This window comes from Penicillium macrosclerotiorum, assembly GCF_028827735.1.
Source record: "Penicillium macrosclerotiorum strain IBT 26536 chromosome Unknown utg000001l_segment0_segment0, whole genome shotgun sequence".
Lineage (NCBI taxonomy): Eukaryota > Fungi > Ascomycota > Eurotiomycetes > Eurotiales > Aspergillaceae > Penicillium > Penicillium macrosclerotiorum.
The window spans coordinates 701,860-723,811 of NW_026643081.1; the positions used below are offsets into that span (position 1 = coordinate 701,860).

A 21,952-nucleotide genomic window follows, 5' to 3' on the forward strand; every position below is an offset into this window, starting at 1 on the left:
TCTATCCCACAGGGCTGAGATTACGTTGAGATCTTCTGAAGTGACAGGTCAACTTCTAAAATTTCCCACATAGGCTTATCCGTTTTGGGGAGGGAGCTTATATTAGCTTGATTTCTTTTCTTCACGACATGTTTCCTTCTACTTTCCTTACTATACTTGTTCCTCCAGGTCCTTCAGGTTGGCTGAGTCGCTGGGGCATCGCAATCAAAGAGAAATGTATAAATAGATGCTGCTGCTCATATCCGGCTTCTTCTGCATTTCATGTGCCGGTCTTCTCCAGTCCAGCCCCTTCCCCCCTTGTCCTCTCACTACTGCATACAGCCCAAACAAGGTCTCTCCTAAAACACACTCCCCTATATCACCACCGGCTTATAGAGGGACAGTGCTCCTCGGAGTCGGAAGGAGAGTAGCGACCAGCTTACACAGAGAGAGCCTAGACCGTATAGCCTATTTCGACAGCCTGTCGGGCGCAGGGAACGCCTACAGGATGCGCCTGCAGGATCGGAGCATAAGAAGGCAGTGGAGAGCCCTCTCTGCATCGCCTGCATGACTGCACCGGGGGCAGGTGTGCTATCTTACATGGTTCTAGAAGGGGAATAGGCCACCCTCCTGTCCGTCTTCCTGGTTGATACACGCATTAGTGCCTCGGGGGAAGCAGGTGCTGCAGTTCCGCCATGCACCACGGTTTGAAAGGTTGTATCAAAGAGCAGATATTATTTCCCCGGTCCCGAGGTCTGCTTTGCTTATCCTCCCTTCCCCCCCCCCCCCACTCTTTTTTGCTTCCCAGGCCCGTGGTCATGACCCTCCATCTATCAAGGTGCATGAACAGCAAAGACGCGGGACGGGCCTGGTTGACGTCACGCTGCTGGTCCCCGTGCGATCGTCGGCTCTCCGTGCTGCGTACTTCGTGCTCTTTCGTGTACAGCTGGAGTTTGCCGATGCCGCCTTGAGGTAATTTAGGAGACGGACAGAGAAGTCATTATCTCCACGGAGGTCAGATGTGGGTAATCTAAGGTCCTGGGATCTCTTCGACGTGCGCGGCTTGGGATATAGACATGATGACATTGAAGGGATGACCGATATCTGGGCGCGATGCACTCACAGCCGAGGGCTTTTGGTCTTGCTTCAGCCGGTCCCGACTCTCTGGGTTGTTCTAAAATGGGTATCTCTTGCTTTTCCCGTCTCGGATGAGAGGGCCTGAACGTGTTTCGGGGGCTGATGTATGCTGATGAGTGCTGAGGGGTGCTGGGATCCCCTGTAAGCGCAATGGCCACGAATCAGAGATGCATGTCATGCGCACTGACGAAAGAACGTCATTCCGCGGTAGGCTTTGTTGTAGAAGTGTCCGAAGTATATAGGTAGCGAGCAGGATTGAATCGTGCCCCATGGAAACGAACATTGGGTCGTTGGGATGGAAAGGTAAGGGTGTATGGTTTCCCAAGCAGAAAGCTACAGATGGAGTCGCTGTACGATATGGGATATGAATACCACAAAATGCTGTGTTGTGGTCCTTCGGCTTTTTGGTTCTTTTTCTTTTTCCGTTTTGTTCGCACTCTACTCTATTGTATGGAGATCGATATCGCTCCATGCGCCCTTTCCACACCCGGATGGCGCTATCTCTGTATCCCGATGTGTCCTCTTGTCATTCGACTACGAGATCCATGGGATGTCGTGTCAGGGCCCGTGGGGATGAAACATCGGAACAGAAGTACCGTCACGAGCGAGAACCAAGAAGAAAATCCTTTCGCGCATCCTTCCCAGGTATCCGAAATTGATCTTCTAGGTCTCTACTTAGTCTAGACTCCGTACCTACGAACTTATGGAAGACGGCAAACTTCTTTCAGAAAGAGTAAATCCCCTTCCAAAACGGACATGGTCGCTGCCGCTCCACAACGTTAGGTCTGCCTTCATCGAGTATAGCGCTGTATCTGATATTGGTGGGCGGAGAAAAAAAGCCTAGGGACCAGACCAGTGGGGACAGAAGCCGGTGATTCACCCGAGACGATTCGGTTGATGGTTACAGCAAATGCAGCCCATTTAGGCAGCCTCGCTGCAGCTAAGAGGACCAGAGCAGGGATGTTAGGTCGGGAGCTTGGGTACGTTCATGCCCTGGGAGTTAGTTACATATGAGCGCGGAATGATTTGAATTCCCCAAATCGAACGGGCGTCTCATAGGGCCAGGTCCAAAACGGAGTGGCTCCTGAGCCTCCGGAGAACGGAGGAGAGTGGTGAGAGGGGGAGACGATCTGACTGTACAACGGGACAGTGCGCGCGGAGATGGGGCCCCCTGCAGCGGTGGCCGAGTGGAGGTTGCCCGTTGCCACCAGATCGCGAGATGGCACACAGACTCCCGAGGACATCCCGCACGCTATTGATTTGAAATGGTGGATACGTATATGTGACAGTGTGGGTGAACTGTGTGGGTGCTGGCTCGCTGATGGTGTGTGTCGAAAGGGGAAGCAGAGGAGCACAAGGGAAGTGGAGCGGCCGGACTTGGCGACGGAGTGGGTATTATAGTGAAGAGTGGGAGAATCCATCTGAACAACTGAATCTCAGTGGATGGTAGAGCCAGGGCAGGTGGAAAGAGGGGCGTTCCGAAGGATTTGTCGTCCATGTACTGTACTTTGGACGTGAGATCCACCTTTCGTAACGGAGCAGAGAAAAAAGAGAGCCCCACGGCCGATCGAGTTCTCGGTGGATTTGGTGGATGTTCCTGTCTGTTCCTGTGCGTCGCCCAGTCACGCTATCCCAAATAGGCAACAGAAGTAGCATGGGAACAACCCAGAAAGGCCGGGTAATGCTTGATGAAGGATGGGGGCTCGTCTGATCAGAATTTGAAGGGGAGGAAAAGAGAGGACAAGAAGTTTCGAATGGTTGCAGAGCAGAGACAGACAGAGAGAGAGTAAGAGCACAATTGGAGAGGAATAGAGGCGGACAGAAGGAGCAGTCGTCGAGACATCATGATTATGTGATGGGAATGGTCTCCCCCATATTCACAGGAGCATTGTTTAGGCCCAGCAAAGATAGTGTACCCATGGATCCGAGTGGAGAGTCGAACCAAATAATAGAAAAATGGGTATAGTCCCTAGGGACGGACCGTTAGTATCTGGAGTCTCAGATCTCTGCGCATCATATTCTGTCTACAGGAGTTCTGGGTTATTGGTGTCATACATACACACCAGTTACCATATTATCTGTACGGAGTAGAATAGGCGTATTATGTTTTCACTAGCTACCCCCACTATATCTGCATACCGAGGCACAAATATAGAAGGAACCGACCTGTTCCAGGTTCAATCAATTGCTCGATCTCTCCTACATAAACAAGAATTACCATGTTTAAGAGAATGAACAGAAGTCCTAAACGCCCAGCCAAGACAGGGCCATCTGACCGTCCTTGTGTAGTAAGTTCGGAGGAGTTTGCGGGTATTTTTGTTGGAAACAGAAGAATGCCTTCGGGATTGCATGAGTCTGATATGCTCCGGACTCCAGGACACTAGCCCCGGACCATGTCCTCTCCCTCGGCGGTTCGCCGGAACTAGAGCCCATTGAGATTTGCGAAATTCAAAAAATCATGGCTAATCGGCTCATCGGCGCCAAAAAAAAGGGGACAACTGGGACGAGAGGGGGAAACCCGTGCGATCGCCGCTCATTGTCACCGTTTCCCCTCCAGCTGCATGTCATCGCGTCCACCCCCCGTCCTGTCATTTCATCTAGCGTTTGTGCTGGAGCATGGGGGGTCCACCCATGATAAGCACTTGTCCCTTCTCTTTTGGGCCCGTTTTGGTCTTGGTGGTTGGAGTGTTGGGGCCTTTTTTTTGGGTCCGCGACCTGGTTCGTATAGATGGTTCAGCATAGCCTATGCCTTACCCGGCATGTATTGATTGTTTTATCTGTAACTTCAGTTCGGTTAGACTTGAATGCGGTTGATGTGACCACCGATGGAACTTCCCTAAAGATACTATTGAGCAGTCCCCTCCTCTAACTTGATTGTCGTTATAAGGGGCACAATATAAAAATAAAAAAGGAAAAGCCCGTACCAAATCTTCGAGGGTATGTCCGGCCAGGCCATTTACTAGTCCGGTCGCGCCCGGGATTTGAGTGGACTCGCGCAACTCACCCCCATCTTGTGGAGTCTAGGCACTGGGTCCACTGAGTGAGAGAGTCCGTGCAGCCGAGAGATTGTACGCGTCTGTTTCACCCAAGACGTGATCTCCACGACAAATCGACCATCCAGAAGGGGGCGATGCGCGACGGACGATCGCCTTGAGGGGCTCGGTTCGGCCGAAGACGAGCAACAGATGCGGGAACGACGTGTTTTTGGCTGGCATGCATTTAGCGAAAATAAAAAAAATAAAATAGGATCAACCCAGGGGCGAACCGCATCGACTGCGTTCCTCGTTTTGCCTCAATCTCCACCCCGGCGTGACGCCGAACCAAGGCACCTCCGGATAGGTTGGTCCACCATCCAGGATGGTCGAACTCGTCGTTAGTGCATTTCCCTCCACGAGGGGAAGGGGAAGGAGGGTGGAAGCATGTCCGTCGCCACTTGGAGAATGCAACAGGCCTGTGCTACACGGCCTTAGCGAACCATAACCTTGACCTTGGACCAGAAGTACCCGATTGCGCAGACAGACTTTCCAGGCGACCCTTGGCAGACCCGGTGCACAGGTCTGAACTCGGGGGATTCTGATTTATTCCAAGCCCATGAGCACGCAGTCGTCAAGATGCGGGAAATAGTCGATCACATTGGACCCAGGCCATCGAGGCAAGAGTGGCAGAGGGCCAACGGACCAGACGAGTGGGGGTTAAACAACCGCAGAGCGGGTACTCGTAATACCATCACCATCAGAGCCATTCTCGATGTCAGCACGAGGAATGGGTAAGAAACAAGGGAACCGATATATGGAATGCCAGTAACGAATGAGATTGACCCTACCTGCTCCGTCGCTCGTTCTCTCCGAGCTGAAATATACTTCGCAGAGACGATCATGACCCTCGGGCGCGTGGTGTGGACAGCAAGATCTCCCCTTTTGGCCGCCTGCAGACGCACCAGGCTCCGCTAAGGCTGGCCCCGGCTTCTCCCCAGCACGAGCTCCCTTGCTCATTTAGACGCCAAAGCGACACTGGCGCGCGAGCAGCCAGAAAGGAAGGAGTCGACCGGACTGATACCAATCAGATCCCGGTTCGACGGCCTAGAGGCGCTGGAACTAGAGAGACTAAACAGAACCTAACACGGCGAGACCGAGGGGGCTGTGTAGGGAAATGGAATGATATCGGGGGAGCGCGGACAGGACCGTTGCTGTGTACCTGACGGATTGGCAAACCCCCCGGCCCTCTCGGACTTTGGGGATCGTCCTGTATTTTCGATGGTTTTGTTTGGTTTGTTATAGTTTCAATATTTCTCTAGTGTCTGTGACCTCCCCCCACCTTTTTCCCTTCTTCCCCCCAGATCGATTAGTTCTCTTCTGCTCACGGACCAAGTCGATAGAATAATGGGAAAGTAAAGGAAAGGAAGAGAAAGTAAAGCATGGACGAAAGTCTATATACGCATACGCATTGATGCAACATGCGATACTTTCGAGCTCTACATATAACAGCCGCTCCCCGGACTAGGCTGAATGGTCCTCTTTCGTCCCTCGCGCCACACCGGGGTCGCCTGAAAACCCTGGTCCGGGGGAGGGTCGCTATCGATGGGAAGTGATTCCAGTTGCCTTCTGGTTCAAGCTCCAAAGCGACCGTGAAAGGGCGAGAAGGGAATGCCTCCGCATTTGCAGCCCCGGATCCCAAGTTATTCAGTCACCCGAACTATACACGATCTACTCATCTACTGATCTCCGTCATCCTATATATCGTCTCTTATTTCCCCAGGAAAGTAATCATCTACCGCATTATGTAACTGATGATGGCCTGAGGGACCATGTCCGCTATGTAGGCTCTTGTGATCGCACTTTCTTCCTGGTTCATTTTGGCCCGAATGCTCTTGATCCTTGGTACGTTAAACGGATTCTCATTAATATTGATACTCCATACTCTGTACGGAAACTTCAGTCGGGGGCCCCACCTAAGCTTCCACCATTGCGCACGAACAGCATTGCATCGTTTTTGTGGCGATCGCCGCTAGGATTCCCGTTTCATTTCTCTGTCCGGCCTAATGGCCCGCGCTTTTTCAGCGTTTCCTTCGGGGGGGGGGGGGGGGGGGTTATTTTCTCGTGCTCCAGTTGCAGCCCGAAAAACAGCATCTGGATGCGCACGAGTGGGCTTCCCTTTTCTTGCCCGTTTTTTTCTTCTTTTCCTTCGTTTATCTTCCCGTCTCCTCGCCCCCTTCATGCACGTTAAAATTAAGGAATCCATCTTGTGGCACAAAGCGTGTGCGAATCACGGGCGATCTTCTGCACTTATCGAAGCACAGATTGGCAGAGCCAAGAGGAAGCCCTAAGGTGGAGGACTTCCCTCATCCACACACACAAAAAAAAGGTACGGAAAGGAGGGGGATCATGAACACGCTAGCCACCTAGCGAATCCACCTGGGCGCTAGTCGTTCCCAAGTTTAGAGTCTGGGTTCCTGAGCTGATTTCTTCCACAAATCAATCTACTGGGGAAGATGAGGGGGAGAGGATATTTCCATGGCGGAGGCTGGGGTGGCTGGAGGGCCGAGTATACTCCGGACAGATAGAGATAGAAAGGTAGAGATTTCGGAATACCCAAATTAAATAGGGAGAAGAGGAGGGGGATCGAGGGCTGAGAGGGGAGGGGTAAGTTTACTTGGCTTGGTCTACGTTGCGACGCGTCTCCAGTCACCTCGCGGTGTTTCCTATCCGGAGTATACTTCGGGGACTGAACGTCGAACTAGGGCAACGTTGGTTCAGTACGAAGGCCCGTAGCCCCTTCCCCAACTATACGTCTCCGCCGAGAGGACCTTTAATCGAATTGTCGACCGGCGGGGGCTTATTCCCCTCCGCATGCATGAGAATCCGAATCCCATTCTTTCAATAATCCTGTCGATCCGAGGACGGCTAACCGACCGTGCAGTGGGAAAGAAAAAAGTTTCCCGGCCATGGGCTGGGCACCAATGACGGCGGGCCACGGGCGGAGGACTCCATCCGAGATGCAACTCCTGCTCAACAAGGGAAGGGAAACCAGCGGGGGGTTGCACGCTCGACACTGGCATCTCGTGTGCAAGGATCGGAAATGGTCTCCTATACTATTCGCACCCGCTAGTCCTAGTCCTGCTGGGTCTTGTATTGTTTTTCGAGCTTGCTTTGATTTCGAGACTCGGGTTCAGGTTGCTCTAAAGCTCCCCCGTCCAAACGTTTCTGTTTGGATGATTTAGGCAGTCCATCGTGGATCACCTTACCTATTCTAGTGGAGATTGGTGGTCCCTCCTGGAAGTATCTCCCCTGTCGTCTCTGCCGCGTCTGATGCATGCCACAGAGAGGCTAGAGTGACCTAGTCGATCGCGCTGTGTACCTGCGACAGAAAAACAGCACAAGAACCAATGAAGACGAAAAGTACGAGAACCCGGAATGGCATGGTTGCCTGGTGAGAGAGAGAAAAAAAAAACCAAAAAAAAACACGAACCCCCAAGGGTATGATTTCGTCATGTTGCTCGGTCGGGGATGGTGGGCAGGCTATAGATCGCGACGGGGAGGCTCGAGCAAAGCAGCGCGAGCAGGAAAACCGCATGCTTTCCAAGAATCCAGGCGAAGCTGGGAAAATATGCGGCACATGTCCGAGCCAGTTTGCCTCGTGTAGGCCGGACGAAAGCCTGAGAGACCTTGGGAAATGGAGCAAAGGACGATGCGGCCCAGCTGACGGTCGTGGTTCCGTGGTATTGGGATCGTAGGGGAAACTCTGTCCAACATACTCTCGCAGTATTATATCGTATTCTCCCTCTTGTATCTCATATTATCTCATATGTAGGGTGCGACCGCGGGGGTCAGATCATGTTACTACTCTTCTATACTTTCGACTAGATTCATGTTTTATCCTTTTATTTTTTTTTTGCATGGCTCCTGTTCTGCAATTCCCCCACCCAGAAACAGAATCGAGGAATGTTTAGCATGCGGAGTATAGATCTTCGGAGAGGGATCAATGTCAACATTCAACATGCATAGAACAATCAAGACGATATTGACAAGAGATGGGAAAAAAGGGGAAAAAAAGAAAAGCAAAAACCGCATCCCGATCATGCAAACGTAATCTTGAGCCTCCCCTCCCCCCTTCCCCCGCTCTAGGGACGGCTCTGCAAGACATGAGGCGACTGAATCAGAGGTTGACTTTGAGGACCAGAATGGGCGCATGATACGCCCCCATTCTCTCCAATCCAGATGCTCGACCAATCAGGCCACCATTTTGACTGGGTTCGCACGGTCTGGTTAGGATGGGACCTAGATAAGGAAAAGCAATCGAGGAGCGCCGACCCGCACGACGAGGCTCAGCCTTCTGGAACTTTGCGCTTGTGCTCGGTAACTGTTGGTATGTTTTTGATTGTTTGGTTTAACGTGCCTCGGGTACCGAGTATGAATGGGCGTATGATTGGAGGGTCGTCCGACTGGGAGAATGAACCGATCGCGGGCTTAGTTCAATGTCCCAGGGTCGAAAAAAGAGAGCGAGCCTTCATTTTGTTGTTTATTGCCCTGGACCTGAAAGGCGCATCCTCGCCTTGTCCCGCGGAACTCGGATATCGGACGGGGGTGTAATACAGGCCTATACCAGCCTATACCAGTCTATACCGGTCTCTACGGGCCTCTACAGGCCTTTTCCCGCCGCTTGCACGCCGGCGTCCGCAGGCCTGACCCGGGTTCGCCCCAAGTCCGGCTCCACTCCATGTCACTGCGCTGCATGGGCCGCCGCCAATCCCTCGCTCAAATGCCTCCATCTAGATCCAGGGTCTCTGACGCACGAGGCAAAACTACACCTGCAGCATCCTCAAAACGACAACGGAGACTGGGGCGCTTTTTTTAGCTTGGAATTTTGGACTTTTTTTTTTTCAAAAATAATAATTTTTATTATGCTTTTTTATTTTCTCTTTGCTTATTTATTTTTTATTATTATTTAGAAGAATTCGAATTTATGCCAATTTATTCATAGCTTCGCGTGGGTATCAGGATGGGCTCGTCAACATGTGCCTACAAATTAATCGTCTTTGACGGCCACCAGACTCGAGCTCTCTCCCTCTTCGTCTTCTCTCTCTCTCTTCGTTCCTCCTCCCCTTTTTCTCCTCTCTCTCCCTCTCTTCCTCTCTCTCTCTCCTCCTTCTCTTCTCGGGCTGGTTGGGGAAGCTGTGTCTTCCCCGGCATTCGTTTTTGATCTCCCGCGCTCTCTTCCTACCAGCCCCAATCCTCCCTCTTCTCTCTTCCCTCGGGAACGTATCGCGGAGTGATCGGCACAATTGGCCCTGATTGAGGCTCTCGGTAGGTGACAGTCGTCCATGAGATCGCAAAGGAAAAAAATAGCGGGAATCATAAACTAATTGAAAGGCTGCGTCTTCGGGAATCTAGTCGGAAGTCGCAGCACTCTTGGAACAATACCCACGAAAGCTTCTCCCTGTCCCCTCACCTTCCCCGCAAGCAAAAACCCTCCGATTCAGAACTATATCCCGAAAAAGCAGCCTCTGGGAAGAAACGCTTTGATAATCAACTTCCCCTCAAAACACCCCCAATTTGTCCCACCATGGCATTCCCTTTCCTGCGGGCATTCGTCGCGCTGTTGTCAGTTCACCCTTGCAATGGCACCCCCTCCATGATGTTCTCTGGCAATGTATCAGCGCTAACGTGTCAGAAACAGTGTCTATCGCTATCTGCGCCTCGTCATCAATCTGGTCTCGTTTTGGTCATTTAAGCCGATCTCGCCACCAGATAACCCCAAACTGACCTCCCAGGATGTATCCGTGATCATTCCCACCCTGGAAGGCTGTGGCGAGGAATTGATTGAGACGATCCGCTCGATTCTAGAAAATCAACCCTATGAGATCCTGCTGGTCACCATTGAGGCCAATCGGAAGAAGGCCGAGAAGATGCTGAGCGCGATGCCAGCCTCCAAGTCGCGCATTCGCCTGTTCACGGTCACCCATCCCAATAAGCGGCGCCAGATGACCCGCGCGATCCCCGAAGTGCGGACTGCCATCACGCTTCTCGCCGATGACGACGTGAGCTGGCCCTCAACTGTGCTGCCCTGGATTCTTGCGCCGTTCGAAAAGGACGATCGCTATGGAGGTGTGGTTACCTGTCAGCGACTACGTCGCGCGGTGGCTCCGACCCTCTCACAGCGGGTCTGGGGGTTCCTCGGCGCTTTGTATCTCGAGCGACGCAACTTCGACTGCGGGGCTACAATCAATCTGGACGGTGGGCTGCCATGCATGTCTGGCCGTACGGTGGCCTATCGGACCAAGATCCTCCAAGACGAGGGCTTCACCTACGCCTTCACCAACGAGGAGTGGTGGTGGGGGAAGTATCAGCTTAATGCCGACGACGACAACTTTATCACCCGCTGGATGGTCTCGCATGGCTGGGAGTGCTGCATGCAGTACCACCCTGAAGCGGAGGTTCTCACTACCCTCGAGGACAATTCTCGGTTCCTGAAGCAATGCGCACGCTGGTCGCGCAGTAACTGGCGGAGCAATCTCACCAGTATGTTCCACGAGAAACACATCTGGTAGTAAGTGAAACCCCTTTTCTTCAGTTGAATGCGTCCTTGGTTTTTGTTTTACTCTTTTCCCTTTTTGAGGGTCTCTCCTATTCTCCGACTACCAATGGAGAGCCTTCCCCAGTCTGGCACAAACTGGTTGTTGGGGGTTGGCTTTTTTTATTTCCGGTTTCAAGACTGGACTCTATACAACCCCTATGTTCACTATGTTCGCGAACCCAACTGCCTAGACATGGGGTCTGAAAAAAAATGATAGGCCTTCACTGGCCTGGCTGCAAATTCCACCCTTCTCAGGATCACAAGCTTCAGAACATTCGAGAGGAGGGGCGAGGGCATTTCAAAAATACTATGAGTGGCGCTCGAGGATGCATCGTGTCCGGGCGGCCTTTGCTAGTGATGTCCCGTCGCCCCATCTCGGTTCTGGCATGATCAATCCATCCCCTTTTCGAGCACCCATGGTCTCCCATGGTCACCCATGATTACCCATAATTGCGCTCTGTCTTTCTGAGGGAACCTTGGATTCTCTGTTTTCTCATTTTCGTTTTTTTCAGCCGCCGCTAACTGTTATAATTTTTTCTAGTCGTCAACCCTGGAGTGCCTATGCGGTGCACTTAACCACCTTGTCGCCTCCCGCCTTGCTCGGAGATCTCCTGCTGGTCTGGCTGTGCCACAAGGCGACGGCCGGCTGGGGCGATGTTTCGCACGACCGCGCCATGACTTTCCTGTATCTCTGGATGTTCACGAGCAAGTGGATCAAGCTACTTGGGCATTATATCCGATACCCTGTCGATGCGTTCCTTCTACCCGTGTCCATTCTCTTCGGCTATTTCCACGGCGCTATCAAGATGTATGCAGTGATGACCCTGAATGTGGTAAGTCCTCTTTTTTTTTTCTCGGCATCTCCGTCGAAATTTTTTTTCAAGGAATTCATATCGTCCTTTTCTTTTTTTTTTCTCGCTTTTTCGTTTCTTGTTACTGGGCACTCTTTTCGTGTTCGATTTACTATTCCGTGCAATTGGGCAATTGCCGGGTCCTTGGGCGGGTCCTCGGTGGCTCTGGCCTAAGCGTCTCCCCCTCTGTCTCTCGGGCCCCGTCTTCCTATAACATGCCCGCATCACAACGCTTTGGTCACGACTCCTCTCTCTTGCAGCTCAATTATCCACAATCTTCCCGCGCGAGCCATTCCCCCCCCCCCCCCTCTTTGTCTTCGGCTTCCTGTCTCTATTTGTCTGATATTATTTCCGACCCTGGTCTTTGATATATGCGCATTTCCTGGTACCCAGCTGACCCAGTACGCGTTCGCTCTAGACGACATGGGGTAGCCGTGACGGTGCCGATGATTATGACGCAGAGCGTATGAAGAAGCGTACCGATGCCGATCGCAGAAAGCAGCCCTACTATTCCAGCTATCTCCCCAAGTAGGTGCAAGTCGCCATCCTATCTTCCTCCGTGGCTTGTCTGTCAAATGCGCGACAGTCGGGTCTTCCCTCTTCTCCCTGTGGCCAGAGCATCTCGCTCTCTGCATGTGACCCAGAATTCAGACACCGAAAACCACCTGTCGACATATGTCTGCTGCCGGAGAATCGATGGCGTGTGATCCTCCGGTCAAATCGAAAGGTCTGCACGCAAGGTCTGCTCTCCGCACTCCCAGGCACCGCACGGCGTTCTGGAAAGGGTCTGATCGTTTCCCCCGGGTCCCCTGCACTCAGCTCTTCGAACCCTTGATCTCCTGCTGCCTTTTATTTTTACGAAGAAATGCCGTGACGACCATTGTTTTGACCTTGCCCGACTCGAAATTTGAGTTTGTGTTTCAGTCCGCGACTCTAGATGCGCCCTGCGCTTTATCTTGGTTTTGTTTGTTTGTTTGTTTGTTTCTTTTTTTTTTTGTCTTCTGGTGACTTTTTTTGAACAATTCCTTGATTCCCTGATGACAATCTGCCGTGGCTGCTCGCTACCATCCATCAATTGAGGGTACAGAGCCAAAAAAAAGTCCGGGGTCTTGCTGTTCTGTTGCTCAACCCCCATCGTGATGCGGAAGGTCGGACAAGACTTTGTCCTTCCCTTGATCCCCAGCCTTGTGAGCTCCGACAAAAACTAGGGCATGGTATCACAGCGATGCGATTGATGCCCCGCAGCATTTACTTTTTTCCTCTTTTTTTTCTTGACTCTTCATTTTCCTCTTCTTGTCTCTTTTGGTCATTTTATCTCTTCTTTGCGCATGATTGGTTTTTCAACCCCAAAAAAGGGCGGCCAACCTGGAGCTTTGAAGCGGTTTTTTTCCTCTTTTCTTACATATTGTTACTTCTTTTCTTCTGGTGTAAATTACAAAAGCATGGGCGGATATCGTCATTTTGCACTTTTTCTCGTGCGCTCTGCATCTCGATATGTTATTCAGCTGGTTTAGCTCCTCTGGACTATCTATCATTTGATTGCTTTGGTGATGGCATTTGAAAGTTCTTTTTTCCTCGTCTCCCTGCTGCCTGACTCGGCTTTCTGAACCTTTAGATGCAATATGGGAGGCTTATTTGACTCAATTTCTTCTTTTTCTTCTCCTTTCTGCTGTTCATAATTTCTAATCGGAATACCCGCGTTCTGGTTCTCCGCTCGAATCTGCATTCTCCACTTCCCAGTGCCATATCTAGATGTTACTCCGTACCAGATGCACCATGCTCGTATCTGACCTTTCCTGGGTTGCTCCCCTTCCAGACCCTTTGGACCAACATGGTGTCATCGCACATGAAATCCTATTCGATGGCACCTCCCTGATGTAATGGCGCATTCGACCCCGCCAGATGGTGGCAACTCACTTGCGTGGCCTGGGGAAAGGGTAAGTTCGTGGGCGAAACTCAAAAAATCTTCGGCGATCGGTGATCAGCAAGTAGCGACGTAGAGAGCCGACTTTAAATCCCTTCGCAAAATGCTGTACACTGTTGGCAGACAGGGTCGAGAATATGGTGCGGAGAAGAGAGGAGTGAATGTATACATGTCTGCTGGTATACTTCCGGGTCCAGCGGTGGGCGATCGGGCCGAGACTCGAAAAAGTTCCGCTCCGCAAGCCAATCCTTCGGAGCTTCTCTGACATCAACCACAACCATGGCCCTTCCTCGCTCTTCATCTGCGCGCCTGTTGGCGGTGGCTCAGCAGCAGGCTCCTCGCCGGTACATCCATTCATCGCCTTTCCGGGCTGCCGTCGCGCACCCCATAACCGCTCATGGCCCTCCTCCAAAGGCTCCGGCACCATCGCCGGAATTCACGGAGCAAATCGAGAAACAGACAGATTCAAAGCCCGGTCAATATGCCTTCAATGAGTCACTATCCACAAAGCCCTCTGTGGGACTCAAGAAGCGATTCTGGAAGGACGTCCATGTCCACGGGAAGCCAGGTACGTCCTCGATCGATGTCGCCCTGGTTCGCTGGTTTGCTTACGATAGATCTACTCCAGGGGAATATCAAGTGCTTCTAGACAAGCGGCCCGTACGAACGCCCACGAAGGAAGTCCTTTCGATCCCTCCGACCAAACCGCACCTCGCCCATGCCATCGCGCTCGAGTGGGATGTCATGACCTCCGCCCAGCAAGCCCTGAAGGGCCACCTCATCCCCCTCACCTCCCTTTCCGCTCGTGCCGCGGATATCATCCGCGAAGATGCCGAGGGGACCACCGTGACCCGCGATCAGATCATCAAAACCGCCATGCGATACCTGGACACTGACACACTCCTCTGCTGGGAGCCGGAACGCGAAGACCGGGTGCTGGACCGGAAGAATGAGGAAGAGAAGATCGAGAGTCTACGAGAGATCCAGATGCGGGTGGCCAAGAGCATCATGAGCTTCTTATCTACGAAGGTCTGGCCGGGTCTCGAGATCGTACCCATCCTCGACTCCGAGAGTATCCTCCCGGTATCCCAGCCCCAAGCCACCAAGGACAGCATCCGCACCTGGGTCTCGGAACTGTCCGCCCATGACCTGGCGGGTCTCGAGCGAGGCATCCTGGCCGCCAAGAGTCTGCTTGTTGCCGTGCGGCTGCTGGTCGAGTGGAGTGAGAATTTCCGTCATCTGCAACAGCACCAATCCCCGAAGTTCGGCCTGGAGGAGGCGGCCGAGGCGGCCAGTCTCGAGGTCAAGTGGCAGACGGACATGTGGGGAGAGGTGGAAGATACCCACGATGTGGACAAGGAGGATCTGCGGCGCCAGCTGGGAAGTGTGGTGGTGCTAGTCAGCGGCGAGACTCGATAGACTCGAATCTCCAGAGTCAATAAACCAAGGGAGACGGCTCCTTCGTATGTACCATAATAGAATCCCATTGTATAATGATCACCAGCCCAGCGCATGATCCTGTAAACCAACGCTGGTAATCCCATTGCTCGTCATTCTCCATGTGAAAGGCAAGAGAGAAAGGGGTACCCTCAACCTAGGCGTATAGTGAACACCGTGCCAAGGCGGAGCGATCAGCGCCTCGTCCTTTCTTTCCCCCCTCAACACAAGGCAGCCACAGCGATCAACCAAATTTCTCGTGTGGCTGAGCTTCTTGAACCTGTCTCTCACTCTTTCAACCTCTTTCTTCTCTTCCCTCCATGTCCTTGTACCGCGTACGCTTGGAAGATGACTGAAAAACCCGAGGGGTGAGTCTCCCCCCAGCTTTCCTCCCACCCCCCAACGCATGGACCCATGGTTCACTGGTCGTCGGCATGACAGCAACTGCCCCCGACATTGGGGGCAGGATGTCTTCAGAAGAATAGACGAAATTTCGAGAGAGAAGAGCCTGAGCCACGCACCAAGACTCGTGATTATTGCCGTTTTTCAGGCTGGAAAGAAAAACAAAAGCTCGGCAACTTTCCAGCGAACCAAATCCACTGCTGGTCACATGTGAAGCGCTACTGACATGTCCCCCTCTGCCAGGCACAAGCGCTCGCGAAGTGCCCTCGCACTTGCCCTTCTGCACCGCGATAAATCGAAAGGGGAAGACCGTGATGACGACGACGTCTCGGTCGGCTCAGCCTCCTCGAATAACTCTCCGTTAGGACACCGCCGCAGTCACAGCCGTCACAGCCGGAAGAAGCCCACCGAGATGAACTCCCCGCCTGATCCCCTCCTGGAGCATACTGAGTCCAACTCGAGCTACTCAGCCGCCGGTGCCGACACGATGGAAAGGGTGCCGTCAGCGGCCCAGACTGAGAGCGGCAGTCTGTCCCTCGACCAGTCGGTACGGACTTTCCGTTTGTTTGAGATCTTGCGCAGCGGTGATACCACGGCGATTTCCAAGGCCGTTAAGGAATCCAGCGATCCTCAGGTCGCCCACAGTCTCTACGGCACCACCATTCTCCACCTCGCGCTACAGTGCGCCGAGCCCCAGGTCGTGGAATTTGTGCTCTCGTCTGGGGAAAGCCTGGACATCAATGCGCGAGATCGCGAGGGCAATACTCCGCTTCATCTGGCCGCGCAGCTGGGGCGAGCCTCGTTGGTCCGGGACCTGCTGAATCGACCCGTCGTCAACGACGCCATCGTCAACTACCGCGGCCAGACGGCGCTTGATGTCGCACGAACACCCGAAATCTTTCAACAGTTGCAGCTGGCGCGATCCCTCTTTATCGACAGCAAGACACAGGAAATTCAGGCCCTAGTGGCTAAGAACGACTATGAGAATTTGGAGAAGCTCTTGGAGGAACCACGTGCGGAGGGCATTTTAGACGTGAATAGCCTGGAAATGGTCACTGACCGGACCACGGCCCAGTCCGGTGGCACTCTGCTGCACGAAGGGGCTCGTAATAAGAATGTGCAGCTGATTGAAATTCTCTTGACCCATGGCGCCGATCCTTTCCGCCGCGACAAGAAAGGAAAGCTGCCCCAGGATGTCACCAAGGACGACAAGACTCGGGCCATGTTGAAGAAATCTCCGGCTGCGGCGGCCGCGCAGCGAGGCATTCAAGAGAAAGCAATCCTTGGAAACAATAGTGCGCAAGGCCTGGCTGGTCGGGCTTCCATTGGCGAGGCCCCTCTGGCCGGTAAAGATGCTCGTGAGATGAGAGGCTATCTCAAGAAGTGGACCAACTACACTAGTGGCTATAAGCTTCGATGGTTTGTTCTCGAAGATGGTGTTCTGAGCTATTACAAACATCAAGGTAGGTTCAACCTTCTCTCCTTGTTTTCTTTGGTCTCAGCGAGAGAGTAATGGCAAGAAAGACATGCCATAATTTTGAACTGCGCTGACTTTTCATATTTGCAGATGACATTGGCTCTGCCTGCCGCGGGGCTATCAACATGAAAATTGCTCGGCTGAACATGGATGCTCAGGACAAGACTCGCTTTGAGATACATGGAAAGTCGTCTGTGAAATATCACTTGAAAGCCAATCACGTTGTCGAGGCCAAGCGATGGTTTTGGTCTTTGAACAACGCGATCCAGTGGGCCAAGGATGAAGCGAAGGAGGAGGCTCGACAGCGCTCCCAGGACGCTGAAGCTCTTCGCCAGGCCAAAATTGACCAGAACGAAGGACGCACCATGGGAACCCCGTCTGAATCCGGTCTCAGCCACCGGCCCAGTACGAAGGGTTTGGCTCCCCCCTCTCTGGGTGTCCCGACCAGCAGCATGACAAGACTCAGCACACACACCTCTCGCACAACACTCGAAACTTCGGCAGTTGATGAGGAAAGCTCTGCGTATGGCTCTGTGGACCAAAGTGTGACTCAAAACGATATGAACAGAGTGACCAGCCATGTCACAACTACACCGGACGGAGACGGCGACGATGAGGACTATGGCGATTATGCTTCCAGTCACGACATGCCTACAAACGAGAAAGATGCCCTTAATATTACCGCCCAGTCCGCGAAGCTTCAGTTAGATCTCCTTGCTAATGTGGCCGCCTCTCTCCAGGCCGAGCGCTCCAAGAATCCAGAAATGTCGATCTCGGATCCGGCAGTCGAACAGGCCTTTGGCGCCTACGAAGCTGCCGTCAGCAGCCTGAAAGGATTGGTGGACAGCCTCCTCAAGATCTCAAGAGACCGCGATTCGTTTTGGCAGTATCGGTTGAACCGAGAGGAGCATCTCCGACAGATGTGGGAGGAGAGCATGGCCCGCGTTGCCCAAGAGCATGAGGAGCTTCAGTCGAAGATGGGCGAGTCTGAGGAAAAGAGGAAGCGAACGAAGAAGGCTCTGAAAGAGGCCCTGGAGAATGCGACGGCAAGCAGCCGCTCAATTAGCGGCCCGCCATCCCGGATTCCTATGGAGGGCTCGGCTACCTTAGAGACCAGCCAGCCTGAAATTCGTGCTCCGGAGACATTACCAGAAACTAATGCACAGCCAAGTCAGGCCGGCACCGAGCCCATTCTCAGCCGAAAGCCATCTGCTCTGTCCAAGATCGACAGCATATATGACTCGGAGTCAGACGGCGATGAATTCTTTGACGCCATTGACGCTGGAGAGATTGAAGTAGAGGATTTCCCAATGGTTGAGACCGACAAGAAAGAGGAATCTCAAGATGAGAGCGCCCTGGCGCGATCTGAAAAGACTATTGTGATTGGCCCTTCGTTCAAGGGCTACGAGGATCCCGTGAGAGAGAGACTGAAGATGGACAATGACAATCGACCCAAGATCTCACTGTGGGTAAGTATTTCTATTTTGGATCACGTATTTACAGCCCACTCTTTCTCACCTCTGCTCTAGGGTATTCTCAAATCAATGATTGGAAAAGACATGACAAAAATGACTCTCCCGGTCTCTTTCAACGAGCCGACCTCATTGCTTCAGCGTGTTGCGGAGGATCTGGAATACACCGATCTCCTTGATATTGCCGCAGATCGGTCTGATTCGATGGAACGTCTTGTATATGTTGCCTCCTACGCTGCTAGTGAGTACGCCTCGACAATCGGGCGTGTGGCCAAGCCATTCAACCCTCTCCTGGGAGAAACATTCGAGTATGTTCGGCCCGATAAGGGCTACCGGTTTTTCGTGGAACAAGTTAGTCATCATCCACCGATCGGAGCTGCGTGGGCTGAGTCGCCCAAGTGGGATTACTGGGTAAGATTGGTTCTTTTCTCTTAGTGAGCAACATGACCCGCGAGGACAACGCTGATTGACAATTACATATAGGGTGAATCGTCTCTCAAATCAAAATTCTACGGCAAATCCTTTGACATCAACTTGTTGGGCACGTGGTTCCTCAAGTTGCGCCCTGTCACTGGCGGCGAGGAACTGTATACCTGGAAGAAGGTCACCTCTTCCGTCATTGGTATCATTACTGGAAACCCTACTGTGGACAACTACGGTCTAATGGAGATCAAGAATTGGACGACGGGTGAGGTCTGTTATCTAGACTTCAAGCCTCGTGGTTGGAAAGCCTCGTCGGCCTACCAGGTCACCGGTAAGGTTGTTGATGGCGAAGGTTCCCCCAAGTGGAGCATTGGCGGACGCTGGAATGACAAGATCTATGCGCGACACACCCCTGGTTTCGAGGCACCGGTCTCTGGCCAGGACCCCGAATCGGCCAAAACACTCTTGGTCTGGCAAGCTCATGCTCGTCCCACTGGCATTCCCTTTAATCTGACTCCCTTCGTTATCACCCTCAACGCCCTGCCCGACGGCCTGAAGCAATGGCTGCCTCCTACTGACACGAGACTGCGGCCTGACCAGCGGGCCATGGAGGATGGTGAATATGATCTTGCGGCCGATGAGAAGCATCGTGTGGAGGAGAAGCAGCGCGCTAAGCGAAGAGAACGCGAGGCCAGCGGCGAAGTTTACAAGCCTCAATGGTTCACCCGCTCCAGGTGTCCCATTACCGGCGAAGAGTTCTGGGCTCACAATGGTAAATACTGGGCATCCAGAGATGCCCAGGACTGGAGTCTCTCGCAGGATATCTTTTGATTGATTCCGAAACTCGCTCAAGACCTTGACATAGGTTCTTTTCGTCTTTTTCCCCATGTTGTTGTAACTTTGCTTTTGTACAAGACTTTTTTGGTTTGCAGTGTGCATGAATACACGACGAAACACGAGCTCTTGTCAATACAACTGTGTAGGATCATAGAGAGAACTCCGAAATAATTGCAAAATCACTTCCACCACATCACAAATAGCTAAAGTAGAACTGAAAAGGAGCTAATGTCAAAAGTTTGAAGGACATTCATCGAACCATATCCCGTGCTTGCATCATGCAACCTCCGCGTCTCCACATTGGGTCACGTGTCGGGAACCTCCGTAGGAAAATCGGCCAGGCCGAACGGCTCATTTTCAACACATCGATTGAATCCCACAATGGCCAGAGGATACACCTGTGCCCAGTGCCTTCAGGTGCTTCGGCAAGGAGTCCGAGCACATGGCTCTCCAGCCAGATTACCGAGCTTGGGCCCTTCTCGCCGGAGATGCGCCGTCTCCCCGTTGTGGACTCGCAGCTTCGGCTCCGAACGCAACAACGGCTTGCTAGCAACCAACCCTCAAGATCAGGGCACTGGCAAGGCTTCGTCTGCTATTAAGTCATCTATATCCCAGCCGTTCGCTCAGCGGGCCGCCTCCACCTCCACTGGCCCCAACGTCGACACTCGAGCGCTCTTGAAGCCTGACAACCTGTTCCACTCGTTCTCGAACTCGCCCTCACCCGCCATTCGACAGCGCGCTGCTTTTATTAAGCAGAATGCCTTTTGCCCGCATCCTAGCCATCAGCAGACACGTGTCCCTGTCTCGCCTAACGACTCGGAAGCGCGCAAGACCTCCGACGAGGCTAGCCAGCCCCCGGCCCACTCTCACTTCGAGTGTCCCGATTGCGGCGTGCCCATCTACTGCTCGGAGGGCCACTGGATGGATGACTTTGAAGCTCACCTTGAGGTCTGCGAGACCATCCGTCAGATCAACGAGGACGACCATGACCTGCATTCCGGCCGCTTCTTCCCGGAGTTCTCGTACCCGGGCGTCCAGGATGATAACTTCGTAATCAACATGACCAATTGGGATACTTATATGTATACCCGCGAGTTCGAGGCGATCAACTCAGACCGCTCGATGCGGCAGGTCACTCGCATGCTTACATACCCGCAGACCATTGCGAGTGTCTTGCATGAGCTGAGCCCGTACAGTATCCAGAAGAAGAACCGGTTGACGGCTGAGGGATTGAAAAGTTTCAGTGGTATGTAGTATTTCGCTATCTGCGATCTTATCGTGCGCTCCCTCTCATCCGCCTTTCCTCCTCGTATTTTCCGTTGCTCTCAATCCTTCTTTTCTCTATTGACCCTAGGGGGTTCAGCTAACATTTCACCAATTCTCTAGCCCTCCGTTACTCCTTGCACCCTCCCAAGACTGGCGAAGATATTGACGTCAAGGGCCTGCGCTTGAAGGCTCCTCCGGTCCGTATCTTTATCCTCGGTGCTCGCGCTGAGTCCTCCTTGCCCCGAGAAGTCTGGCTGCAGCTCTCGTATATGTTCCCCCGCTCCCTCCTGCACATCATCTTCATTGGCCCTGAGAGCATGGCCAACCGTGACGCGGAGTTCCCGCTCCCCGAGCGCACCCCCGAGAACCCCTTCGGTGCCATCGTTGAGGATCGTCTTGGTGGCCAAATGAAGATCTCCACTTACGTCGATTACTTCCACACCATGTACAAGGCCCAGTACTTCCAACCCTTCGATCCTTACCTCGACTGCTTCATGCTGTTCCACCCCGGTCTTGGTCACCCGGCCTCTTCACACGAGTGGTCCGAGACCCTACCCCAGCTGCTGGAGACCAAGGTGCCCATCCTCTGTACCGGGTATACTCAGTGGGATATGGAGCGCGATATCAACTGGGTGCACGAGAAGTGCGCGGGCGAGTTCGATCTGCTGCTCGAGCCGGGCGAGAACATCTTCCGCAGTCTGCGCTGGGATCTCAATGACATGGACCCGCACGATGTGTCGTGTGGAAACTGGGGGTTGTGGGCATTCCGTGGCAAGAGGTAAGTTTTTTTTTTCTATTTTACTCCCTCAATTTTCTATGATGCGGGGACATTTTTGACTGACATTATACGTTCTTTCTCCAGGTATGAGGCAACTTTCAAGAGCGAGTAAATGTGGTGCCTGAGGCCTGGTTGATGCTTTCTGTATGATAGTTCTTTTTGTTGGATCCACCGGCTCGAGAGGGGATCTACACGCATTGTGTTATTAAGTAGATAGATTATACTGAGTCCTCTCTCCCCTGAAGGTTTCTTTGTTTCTCATGCGTCTCGCCATGCCCTATTGGGATGCGCACACAAATATTTCGAGCCCGCAGAATCGACTAGTTCATCTCGACAAGAATTAATTAGAAAGGTAATTTCCGCTGGGAAAACCCCTTGTTCTGCAAGTATTTCCTACAC

General features: G+C 52.7%; 4 protein-coding genes across 4 annotated transcripts; all 4 read left to right on the forward strand.

Annotated features, from left to right (window-relative positions):
• Nucleotides 1–9,675: 9,675 nt before the first annotated feature.
• On the forward strand, nt 9,676–12,069 carry N7462_000238 (glycosyltransferase family 2 protein; the record flags this gene model as incomplete). Its single annotated transcript, XM_057071964.1, has 4 exons — nt 9,676–9,713; nt 9,790–10,659; nt 11,228–11,519; nt 11,956–12,069. The coding sequence occupies 4 exons, from the start codon at nt 9,676–9,678 to the stop codon at nt 12,067–12,069; spliced, it is 1,314 nt and encodes a 437-aa protein (XP_056938494.1).
• A 1,671-nt stretch (nt 12,070–13,740) lies between these two features.
• N7462_000239 (ATP synthase complex assembly protein ATP12) lies at nt 13,741–14,880 on the forward strand (the record flags this gene model as incomplete). The annotated part of the gene is made up of 1 exon (XM_057071965.1): nt 13,741–14,880. The coding sequence occupies one exon, from the start codon at nt 13,741–13,743 to the stop codon at nt 14,878–14,880; it is 1,140 nt and encodes a 379-aa protein (XP_056938495.1).
• A 366-nt stretch (nt 14,881–15,246) lies between these two features.
• Nucleotides 15,247–19,503, forward strand: N7462_000240 (OSBP family protein; the record flags this gene model as incomplete). The annotated part of the gene is made up of 5 exons (XM_057071966.1): nt 15,247–15,266; nt 15,517–16,763; nt 16,868–18,246; nt 18,307–18,660; nt 18,733–19,503. The coding sequence occupies 5 exons, from the start codon at nt 15,247–15,249 to the stop codon at nt 19,501–19,503; spliced, it is 3,771 nt and encodes a 1,256-aa protein (XP_056938496.1).
• A 387-nt stretch (nt 19,504–19,890) lies between these two features.
• Nucleotides 19,891–21,665, forward strand: N7462_000241 (putative mRNA processing protein (Mss51); the record flags this gene model as incomplete). Its single annotated transcript, XM_057071967.1, has 3 exons — nt 19,891–20,755; nt 20,896–21,553; nt 21,638–21,665. 3 exons carry the CDS (start codon nt 19,891–19,893, stop codon nt 21,663–21,665), a joined length of 1,551 nt encoding a protein of 516 aa, XP_056938497.1.
• Nucleotides 21,666–21,952: the final 287 nt, after the last annotated feature.